At 40.1% G+C, this 12147-nt stretch overlaps 1 protein-coding gene across 5 annotated transcripts in view; it reads left to right on the top strand.

Moving 5' to 3' along the window:
• Nucleotides 1-12147, top strand: part of ARHGAP24 (Rho GTPase activating protein 24) — a 1321765-nt gene that overhangs the window by 895106 nt on the left and 414512 nt on the right. For all 5 annotated transcript variants that reach the window (XM_073541594.1, XM_073541605.1, XM_073541586.1 and 2 more), the window contains one exon: nucleotides 2748-2835. In XM_073541594.1, coding sequence (XP_073397695.1) covers nucleotides 2748-2835 — 88 coding nt within the window. The remainder of the gene's footprint in view (nucleotides 1-2747; nucleotides 2836-12147) is intronic.

Here is a 12147-nt window from a genome sequence, read left to right as displayed (position 1 = left end):
TCATGTCAGGAGATAGTCGGGATGCCGTCAAACACATTAGACTGACGTTATATGGCAGGCTCAGCCAATGTTAGTCTAAAGTGTCGAGGGGCCTTAATATCAGAAATTCAAACCTAATTATCTCAGACATCTACAGAGAAATGCCTCACTATATTCCTCAAACTTCAATCCACCTGCACATGAGTCTCCATTCTTAAAAGAGAAGAAGCCTCCACCATATCACAAAGGACTTGGCTCGGCATCAGTCCTAAAGGTGATTGTTATGAGCCACCATAGCCATTCTCTAAGCCAGTATAGAATCTTCTTCATAGCTTGTGGGGTTTATGGTCCACTATTCATCTGGAACATCTCATCACATAATATATATTAAACACTATAGTGTTCTTCCTATATCCAGATGATAAATCACCTAGAATAAATAATCAGTTTTCTTAGATGTACTGAAGTAAGGTATTTAGGAGATAACTGTCATGCCTGCTTCGGACTCTGTTCACACTGGGGAGTCTGTTGTGCCGTCTTAGGGTCCCGTCACATTTAGCGATGCACTAGCGATCCCATCCACGATATGACCCGGTCAGGATCGCTGGTGCATTGCTAAATGGTCGCTAGTGAGCTGTCAAACAGGCAGATCTCACCAGAGACGTAGCAGCGGCCGACGGTCGTTACTTACCTGTCAGACGCGGCGATGAAGACATCCTCCCACCCGCGTCCACGCGTCACTCATCGGTGCCAGTAGGAAGCGGCCGACGAGAAATGGTCCAGGACGTTCTCGCATGATCAGCGATAGCCAGCGGGGGAGCCGGTCGGAGGTAAGTATCACACATAGCGATATCGCTAGTAATATCACTGCTGCGTCACAAAATCGATGACGCTTAAGCGATATCGCTAGCGATCTCGCTTAGTGTGACGGGGCCTTTAGACCTTCCTCTTGCTGAGCCTGAGTTTGGGCGTTTGCGGTGGTTCACTAATGTTCAGCTTAGCAGGAGTTAACTTTTAGCTTAGTGGCTGAGGCTGCTAGGAACACCTTTTCCCTTTAAGTATGGCTCAGAACATTCCTAGATGCCGACTATAGCATTTGCATGTCTCTTGCATACCGGTCCGGTGTTGGAGTAGCTGTTGATACTCAAATATTTATTTAGGAGTTTGGTGAAGTATACTTTGTTGTTTGTTCATTTCCCTATTTGTATTGTGTTCCCCTCACACACATATTGTGTCGTCCTGATAGTTTGCTTTGTGGTGCAGTTTACTTTATTCCCTGTCATTCTTTATCTGTGGTTCCCATTACTGTTCAACTCCTGGAGTGGGGGTTGGGGGTTTAGCTCAGGGCTGGACAGGAGATAGGGACAGGTCAGTGACTCAGGCCTCCCTACCATCAAGGGTACCCCAGAATTAAGGAAAGACAGGGCTCCACCTAGTCTTAGGGGCAGTTCAGGAGCCCAGGTTCCTCATCTCCTGTTTTCCCATTCCTTCCCGTGACAATAGCATAGATTGTAAATTTATAAATTTTTCTTACATATGTTCAAACATATGATTTTTTTCTAGTAAATTGGTATATCAAAGCTTCAGCATATGAAATTTCATATATGATATCTAATTTCACTGATCTATGAAAATGTTTGTCATTGAAAAACATCCAAAAGGTATTTAATCCTAAGCAAACGTGAATCAAACCACCTGCCACAATTATTGCATCTGTTATAAACTTGGCAGAGATGGCAAAATCCAAATTCCAGCCATCTGTTGAGTCGAGAACAACTGGCCTATGCACGGATGGTAAATGGAAAGAGTGATAACTATATATAGGCAGCCAGACATGACTTGAGCCTGTGATTTTGGCTTTCTCCATTCTTTATTTGTGACTTAAAGTTTAAATATTAGGATCACAGCAGCTTAATTTCTTGTTGGCTGTTATTCTAAGTTGCAATATTACCTTTAAGTACCACAAAGGAGCAGAACTCCAGAAAGACCTGGCTGTAGTTACTACTATGAGGCATTGCAGGTCAGTACGTCATAGTATACAGTTAGTCCCACAGGTAAAAGTTACATTAGAAGATGTCTTGAATTTAAGGTGTGAAAAGTGTAAGGTGCAAAAGGGCCTGAATTTACAATATACTTTTTTTTGTATAAGATCTTCTGCACATTCTCCATATTTAGAAAAGGATGCTGTATTTCTTGCTCACTCTTGATTAAAGTACTTTAAAAAATATTCTAGTTTTTATAATTTCACAAATACAGCTTTTGAGTAAGAGCAGTGGCAGATCAAAGAAAAAAAAACCCTCTTAAATAAAATAAATGGAAGTATAAAAATTAAACTAAAAATAAATTATCAGTAAAAACCATAAAACATAAACAAAATATTACTTGTGTATTGAATTTGAAGCAATATTATAAAATGAAATTAGGGATGCACTGACATTGCAAAAGTACCAGCAAATTTAATATTTCATTACAAGTCAAGAAAAAAGCTGAAATCCCTGCGCCTTGATCATACAAAAGGTATCTATGTATTGATCATATAAAAACAATGCCAATGATATGTGCTTAGATGTTGTTGGAGTTTTCACTAGTTTTGCTTTTATCTGTATGGGAGGAATCAGGTCTGATGATAATTAGGACTGCTAAGATAAGGTGTAAACTTTTGCGTTCCAATGCATATTTAATTTATCAATTATAAGCTGGTTGCCGAAACAATTCTGCATGAATTATAGTATTGGCTAATATATAATATTGCCTCATTTTTCTTTTAGGGCACCATCTTTCTACCTGGAAACAGAGTAGTGGAGCATCCATGTAATGAGGAAAGTCCAGGGAAATTCTTATTCGAGGTGGTTCCAGGTAAGGCTGTATTATTTTTTAAAATCTTGCTCTCATGCTAAAGATTTCATGAATTAATGGGCTCAATGATTGTTCTGCCAGTGCTTGATGGGAAGGATTTCATGATAATCATTGCCATCTATATCTCAGTAGGACTTTTTATGTCTTTCTCTGGGTATACATGGTGATTGAACTAGATGCACTTGTAATAATGAGTATATAACTTTGTAGCAGAGAAATATTCAGATTTGTAATATATTAATTTAGTATACCATTTAGTATACCCTAGAGTGAACAGCGCTCAAAGAGGATCTGTCTCTAGATTTCACAATAAAAGCAGCACACATTACTAAATAGCTCTTAAATCTATACTTACTATAGTACATGTTTGAATAGTCATATAATGTTTTTTGAAAGTTTAAACTTGATACATGCCCAATCAGTATGAGTGACAGCTCATCATAATTCTCCTTTCCTGATGTTGCTGCCGCTACTCAGATCTCACACTGGTCAGTACAAGCTGCAGCTATCAGTTCAGGACTGAACACACTTAGACTCATGAGTTTTCTCCTTCTGTAGCTGGTCTAATAAAATGCATATTTTAATATTAGGATTATGCAGTCATCCGGAAATGGATTTTAAAAATAAGTACAACAGCCTCATTGGATCCATGAATTCTATTACATAATGTATGCAGTTTGTTTTTGTGAAATCTGATGACAGATCTGCTTTAATTTTACTCACTGCTAAGTTTGCTATGATTGTATACAGTCTATTCAGTCCTTTCTAAGATATATACTGGAGATGAGCAGATCTTTTGAAATTTGAATTCACTAGCTTTGCCAAATTTTCTCAAGAAATTTGAATCACTGACCATAAGATCTTACACTCTACAGAAGAGAGAGAGGAGAGAGGACCTCACTGAACATAAAGCTCACATTCTACAGGAGAGAGAGAGGATCATGTATCACGTTGGTCATTCAAGCTTACACTGTATGGGAGAAAGAGAGAGGACATCACTGACTATAAGAGCTTATACTATATAGGAGAAAGGGGACCCTATTGACCTTAAGACCTGAAACACTCTAGGAGAAAGAGGACCCTGTTGACCATAAGAGCTTACAGTCTACAGCTTAGAGAGAGAGGACCCCACTGATCATAAGAGCTTACACTGTACAGTAGAGAGAGAGGACCCCACTGCCTATAAGAGTGGACACTCTAGAGTATTGAGAGAGGACCCCGCTGACTATGAGAGCTCACACACTACAGTAAAGAGAGATAACCCTTCTGTCTATAAGAGGTAACACTCTACAGTAAATATAGAGAGGACCCCATTGCCTATAAGAGCTTACACTCTACAGTAGAGAGAAAGAGGACCCCGCTTACCATAAGAGCTTACACTCTACAGTAAAGATAGAGAGGACCCCACTGCTTATAATAGCTTACACTCTACAGTAGAGAGAAAGAGGGCTCAGCTTACTATAAGAGCTTACACTCTATAGTAGAGAGAAAGAGGACTCAGCTTACCATAAAAGCTTATACTCTACAGTAAAGATAGAAAGGACCCCACTGCCTATAGGAGCTTACACTCTACAGTGGAGAGAGAGGAGAGAGATCCCCTCTGATCATAATAGATTACATTTTACAGTAGAAAGAGTTAATATCCTGCTGACCATAAGAACTTACACTCTACAGTGTAGAGAGAGAGGACCCAGCTGTCGATAAGAGCTTACATTCTACCGGAGAGAGAGTGAGATGACCCAGCTGCCAATTTGAGCTTATACTTTATGGGAGAGAGAAGACCCAACTGATCATAAGCGCTTACACTTTCCAGTAGAGTGAGAAAGAACTCTGCTCACCATAAGATGTTACACTCTATAGTAGAGAGTGAGAAGACACAGTTGAGCATAAGAGCTTACACTCTATAAGCGAAAGATAGAGGACCCTAGTGGCCTTAAGAGTTTACATTTTACAGAAGAGAGAGACTTACCCAGTGAGTCTGGAGATGGAAAATGACTCTGATGTACAAACTGTGCTCAACAGGATACTGCTGATCTGTGATGGTCCAGGTACTGACCACCACTGTACAAGGTATGGTAATCCGTAAGATGTCATAGCTGCAGGGCATTAAGAGGAGGCCCATGCAGAAATACAGAATGACATTAGCCTGCTGTCCGATGCCTCAGCGGTGTGCAAACTGCAAATCACATCACAACGCGTTCAAATGTATGTGAAACCCACAAATGTCCGAAAATTCAACTCAAGCTCAATCCTCCATGGATCAATTTGCTCCTCTCTAATTTATACATCACAAATCTCTCTCTTGTAGAACAGTTTGCCACAAAGTCTCACTACAGTAGATGATTGTATGAGTCTGGAGCAGGGCCTGCATGGACTGGATAGGATTGTAGTAAAGTTGAGGCGTGAGAAGTAAAACTGTATGGATATTCTCTCCACATTAATAAGAATGATCACATTCACTGACAACAAAGATCTTAATGAGGGTAAAATAAAAGTATCTTGCAATAAATACTAAATACTGCATGAAATATATGAAAAATCCTGAAACACCAAAAAGATAGGTATTCAGAGCGGCATGCAGATAGCAAACGTTTACAGATGTAATTATCAGCAATGCCACAAAATCCAAATATTATTTCATCTCAGCACATCCCATCGTGCCCTGATTTACTATAGTAGGACAGCGCATTATATATAAGCTTTGTTGTGCTACTCTGGCTGCTATGGTAGAATGTGACTGCAGGTATCTGGACATACAGTATTATAGAAGTAGACCTCACAACTTGCCGGCTGCGGCTGATGAGATGCAGGGTTAGATTTTTCCTGCTAGAATAAGGTGTTTTAGTGCATGTTAAGTATCCAGTGTTTGTCTTGGTGTTTCTTATTTGTACAGCTAATGAAACACACTCTCTGAAGAATGATAGCCTTGCTGCCAAGCAGAACAGTACTATTGATCATGGTGTTGTACACAGCTATGAGCAAATTAGCCTAATATGTTTAGTGGGATTTTAATTGCGCAAGACATTATATCAGGCTCTTCTCAGTAACAATAGATAGTATTGACATTTAAAGGGATCCGATCCCCAGGTTTTTGCTATATAAACTATATCCACCACCTTCCAGGCACCTTTCCTGCAACCTCTTCATAAGAGCACAACTGCTCTGTACACCTGGGACAGTGCCTTTTATAATTGTCCCCAAAATTGCTGCATCTTCTGTCTTGATTGATGTGTCTGCCGTCCCCTACTTCATCCACGGTCTGTTTATCTCTCACACCTGCACAGTAGGGATCAAGAGAGGTGGTGAGTTCTCCTGCAATGGAAGTCTTCAAACAGAGGCTGGACAGACATCTGTCTGAGATGGTTTAGTGACTCTTGCATTGGGCTGCACAGATGATTGTGTGGATGATGTCAGCCAAGTTAATCAAGGCAGGAACATAGGAGACGTCAAGTATAGTCCAGATCTGACCATTCGGCTGGGATTATAAATGCCATTTTCTTAGGTATGCGGGGCAGCTGTGCTGCTACAAAGAGGTGCAGGAGTGCTTCTAATGGTGACTAAAAGATGGTAGATATAGTTCGGAGGGTTGATCTGAAAGTTATGCCTCCTGTTTATTTATAAGGAAGCCACAACAGATACAGAGAGCACAATAATACAGTTAACTAGAGGGAGAGTTTATCTCCATGACAACATTTTTTCACAATGAAATAGGTGGCAGCAGTCCTTGACTATAGGGAAGACCTAGTGACAGGTTCCCTTTAACTTGAATACTTTGGATGGACAGAGAAGAATGCTGAGGCCAGGTTCCTGAGCTGGCTTTGCTCCATTGGAATAGATCCAAAAGACGGACAAAATATAAGGAAAGCCTTCATTTTAGGGTCCTGTTATTTGTTACTCCTTGAAATATGGAAAATATAAAATAATTAAAAAGGGTGTGTGTTTGTCATGAACATTTTTTGTGTGAAAAAAATGACAGTTATTTAGCAGTCATACTTATAATTTCTGTGGCTGGATTGACTCCATGTTTATGCAGGTCCTTCAATGACAGAGTTCCAGTGGGCCCCTCAATTTCTCCTACTCACTTTCCAAGAACTATAACTTTTAATGTTCAATGAGGCCTTGTGTTTTGTGCTGCAAACTGTTGTTTTTATCATTACCATTTTCAGGTCTTTACGACTTTCTGATCTCTTATTAATACATTTTTGGGGAGTCAAAGTGAGTAAAAAATTAGCACTTCTATAGTTTTTTTCGACATTCAATATATGAGATACTGTAAATATTATTGTGCTTTATTAGTTTAGACTATTATGCATGCAGTAATATAAAATATGTAACCATTTTTTAGATTTTATTTATGCTCCAGAAGAAGGACAGTGTCAGTAGCTTGGAGGATTCCCATTCAAAATAAAACATAACCTTTAGTAATTCATTAAAACCTGAGACATCACATAAACAACACATAAACAGACATAATAGTGCTCGTGCGTATCAGTGCTCATTTAAAAAATGGTTCGGTCTCACCATTACTCATGGACATAGACGCCCTGGCGTATTTTTCAGAGGTCCCCTGCCGGGTATTCGGGTCCATATAGCAGCACAAGACAGCGTGTGGAAAAGGAGGTTAAAGGGTTACAGGTGTGCAGTTTTCCCTATCCTCCCAGTCGTGCCCAGGTATTACTCCTGCCCTTACAAAGACAGGCCCCAAATGGACCCTATAGTGTCATCCCCAGTCGTCCGAAGGGGTATTTGCTCCCTACGCGGGGATTCATCAGGGGAGTTATACAAATAGATATAAAAGGGGGTTTAAATATATTTGTCCATAAAGAAAAAGAGAAGGCCCCGCAATGGCTGGGTGCTTCAACTAGCAGAGTGACTGTCCATATCACTGCCAAAAAGTAAGTCCTATGGATAGATGGTGTGGTTTCCTTAAATAGACCATCCTACACACAAGTCCCACCCCCCGGCGTTTAGCCTCACCTGAGGTAGTCAGATCAATGGCCAGTAGGGAAAGTATATGCAAGAAGCCCATTCATTGGTATAATAATGAGAGGTCAGTGAACCCGCCCCTATGTTCTCTTATATTTACTAAGAATCTGCCCAAGCTCAAAAATTGACCAACACAGCAATCACTTTTCAATTCAAAACATAAATATCATGCCTCGATATATTTCTCAGAATAGGGCACCATTGTATAAGGCCAAAGTTATAAATTAATCCTGATATACAGGTATGATGTCCCTCACAATGGGGTATTTGTGTCAGATTAATCCCCTGGGGCATAGACGCCGCTTGCATCGCAGTAAATTCACACAGTAAGATTTCCAGGGTGAAGGTGATCGCAGATACCGCAATATATCATCTCTATGAAGAAAGCGCCACTACAGTTGCGGTTAACCGACTTTACGAGTTTTCCCTTGTCATATCTGTAAACTCGTAAAGAGCTGGATATTGACTTAAAGGGCCACTTAATATGGTGGTAATGGTGGTTTCCGAAAGGAGCCAACCCTTGGCTGGGTCCTTCCCTGGAGGAAGATCTGGATAGTCCCGTGTTTGAGACTCTTAAATGAGGCTCCACAGACTTTATTTGCATATTCATATTTCCCAGGGAGCATTGCACCTAGGATTTCACTGATTGAGTGCCTTTGCTGGCTGCTGCAGTGTTTTCTTTGACTGGTCTCCCTGAGGTCAGTGATTGTTTCGTGATGTTGGTCTACTAGGCATTGCTCCCACCTAGCCAGAATCCTACTCCACACTGATAAGGGGCTACACCCCGAAACAACTGTCTGTGGATGGATACCTGACCTTGGTATTTCCCTTGTCATATCTGTAAACTTGTAAAGAGCTGGATATTGACTTAAAGGGCCACTTAATATGGTGGTAATGGTGGTTTCCGAAAGAAGCCACCCCTTGGCTGGGTCCTTCCCTGGAGGAAGATCTGGCTAGTCCCGTGTTTGAGACTCTGAAATGAGGCTCCACGGACTTTATTTGCATATTCGTATTTCCCAGGGAGCATTGCACCTAGGACTTCACTGATTGAGCGCCTTTGCTGGCTGCTGCAGTGTTTACTTTGACTGGTCTCCCTGAGGTCAGTGATTGTTTCGTTATGTGTTGTTTATGTGATGTCTCAGGTTTTAATGAATTATTAAAGGTTATGTTTTATTTTGAATGGGAATCCTCCAAGCTACTGACATTTAACCCCTGAGGGTTGTACATGTGGTATTAAGCATTCTTTGCCACAGCTGATCTTGCCAGAAGAAGGACAGAATAAAATTTTCTGTTTGAAAAGTTTTTTTTTCCATGCTTTTTTATTTATGCCACTAAAATTGAACTGTGATCACAAGTGCAATGCGCTGTAATTCTGCATTGTACAGCAGGGTGACTCAGTGGTTAGCACTGTTGTTTCACAGTGCTGGGGTCCTGGGTTCAAATCCCACAAAGGACGTGCAAGGAGTTTATATGTTCTCCCTGTGTTTGTGTGGATTTCCTCTGTTTACCTCAAAGACATACTAATTGGGAATTTAGATGATAACGTCGGTAAAGTGCTGCGGAATATGATGGCGCTATATAACCAAAGCATAATAAAAAAATCAATATTGTAAAATTACCAATCTCCAGCCTCAAACTGGCTTTCATAGGTATACAAACATGGAGGCCTTCAAAAGACGCCAGTACCCCGCAATCAAATTGTGAGAAGTGAAGGGTGCTCAAGAAGATATCTTGCCCCATTTCCCCCACAATCGAATTGTGAGAAGTGAAGGGTGTTCAAAGAGATATCTTTCCCCATTTCCAACAGTTTAAGTGCCACTGTCACAATAGCGTGACAATGACATCTAAGGAGTTAAACTGCTGCTAGCTAGGCGAGACTGTAGAGTTGCATCTATTGCAATTCATTTATTGATATGGCTTTGCTTTACACCAGATTTATCAACTAGGGGGAGAAAATGACAACCTACCTTTAAAGTCGTAATATAGGGAATTTGTATATTTTCTATCTATATTGGAAACCAATTTATGTTTTGACTAAAAGAAAAAAATTATGGTCACAAGTAGATATGATCGAGTAGGAAAACTGTCTATGTTACAACCAATCATGGCTTACCTTTTTTCACTTTTACAAGAGCAGAACACAAAATAAAATAGAGGAGTGGCAGAATTTGCTAACAAATAATTTGACCAGTGTGTAACTTGCATGCTTAACTCCTGTTTTCAAGACTCTTGTGTAAGATAAAGTAAGGAAAGCAGAGTTGGATTATAGCGAGGGATAAGAAAGCTAGATTCTCGGGTCTCCAATACTTTAGGGCCCTAGGTTGCATCCTATGCCAACACTCCTATCTCAGGTCAGTTCTCCAGCATGTATCAAACTGGGGGGTGTCCAACACTGAACAGCTGAGACAATCAAGGTAGGAAAGTTCCAGGAGCTTCAACTGAACAGATTATCCCTTGCACTGACAGCAAGGAAAAAAAACCTGCACTGTTTAATAAGATGGTGAAGTACTTCCAACCAGAAGAGGAGATCATGAAGCCCGACTTCGTGATATTCTGGACCCTCTCTATCGCGGTATTTCTTTCTATGTAGCTGAGATAAGGAGTGAAATGGGGTTTAGCAAATAAGATAGGAGCCCCCATCAAACATTATGACTCTTAGCCAGAAGGTCATTCTTTTCAGTGCAGCTATGATCACATTGATAAATATGCCCCATTGAAGAGTTATATTACTTTTTATTAATTACCATAAACTGTTGTGTTGTCACCCTAAATTTTATAAGACTGGACTACTTGATGTTTTCCTGTAAGAAAGCTTCTGTTCTTGGGTTTTCTACTGTTTATTATTAATTTCACTTAGATGATTACCAATTTCATCACTGAAAGCGGGATATTAAACAGTAGGTTTGCTTGTTCCATAACCTTGTGGGCAGCAATAAATGTTTTTCCCTGTCCATAATGCATGCAAATAATTTGGAGAATGTATGTAGGAGAGACGTAGTGATTCTGTTGCCTTGAAATAGGGATGAGACGTGTGATGAATTGAAATGATCTGCTGAAATACAACTCCGAGGACATTCTGACTTCTTCTCATGTTCCACATTCTTCTGTGAGAAATAGATTTAACGCATATCCTTTTCAGATAATAATTGAGGAGGAAAACAATCAGCCACATCATTTACAGACCATAATTTGGAGACATGCTCATCCTGCAGCCTGTAAGAATAAATCTGTTTAAATTATCTTGATTTCAGGAAATCTGGCATCCACAGTGTGTGAACTCCTAACTTTTAGGATAACGCTTTTTGACCTTTGGTACAATCATAATTTCCAATCCATAAAATCGTGGGAAAGCAGAACATGTGTTTTCACAGAACACAACACAACAATGTTCTAAGAAAAAAATGTAAAATTAATCAGTAATTCTAGTTGATGTACAGTATGTTGTAGGCTGATCACTTACATATATTAGAATCCAACTGGTTATCAAACAGTGAGGAGAGATATCGAGCACTGACATTTTGTAGTGAGGTATGCACCATATCTCTCACTGGGGAACGTGTTGTATTGTACTGGACATAATTAGCTGCAGATTCCTCAAAGAGCTTTTTGCATCTCCCCTTCTTTCTCCATTTGGTTGCTAAGTGCCAATTTAGCACACAAGTGGTTTGTCGGATCAAAATCCGAGGGACTAATGGAGATAGGCTCACTGTGAGACTGCTTGCTAAACCATCACTCTAATTAATTGCCCCTCACTGGGGTCATGCGGGTAGGAAGAATTCAGGAAACATCAACCCTGTTCTATTGATTGGCGTGGTCTCCAACAATCATGTATGCATCCTCTAGTTAGTTGATAGATGTAGGTACATTCTACTTTTTGGTAGAACAATCCCATCTATTGTTACGATCGACACACAAATCCTTTAAAGTGGTTGTCCACTACATTTTTCATATTAAAAAAGGAGCATATGGGCGAAATAAAACAACAAAGAACAAATATTCCCATAAAGAATATCTGCCAGTCTGCTGCCTATGCCCCCACCGATCTCCCTCTTCTGCGGGTAAGAGAGTGTTGCTCGGATGGGCTGTGATGCTGCAGCCAATCAGTGTAAACTAACAAGTTGCAGCAGTCATGTGACTTCACATTCATGAAGAGAAAGTAAAGAGGCCAGAAGACTTGCAATAGTGTGTTGGTAGAGCTGGAATTTGAAAGGTGAATATTAGTTCTTTGTTGTTTTAATACTTCATTCTTATTACAGTATGTAAAAATGTAGTGGACAGCCTCTTTAGTAATAGATGTGTGGTGTAATATCAAATAATGCAATGATA

The sequence above is a fragment of the Dendrobates tinctorius genome, unplaced genomic scaffold, assembly GCF_039654945.1.
Source record: "Dendrobates tinctorius isolate UK_male_01 unplaced genomic scaffold, ASM3965494v1 ptg000011l, whole genome shotgun sequence".
Lineage (NCBI taxonomy): Eukaryota > Metazoa > Chordata > Amphibia > Anura > Dendrobatidae > Dendrobates > Dendrobates tinctorius.
Note: the sequence above shows the minus strand (reverse complement) of the source record. Positions and strands in the feature narration are given on the sequence as shown.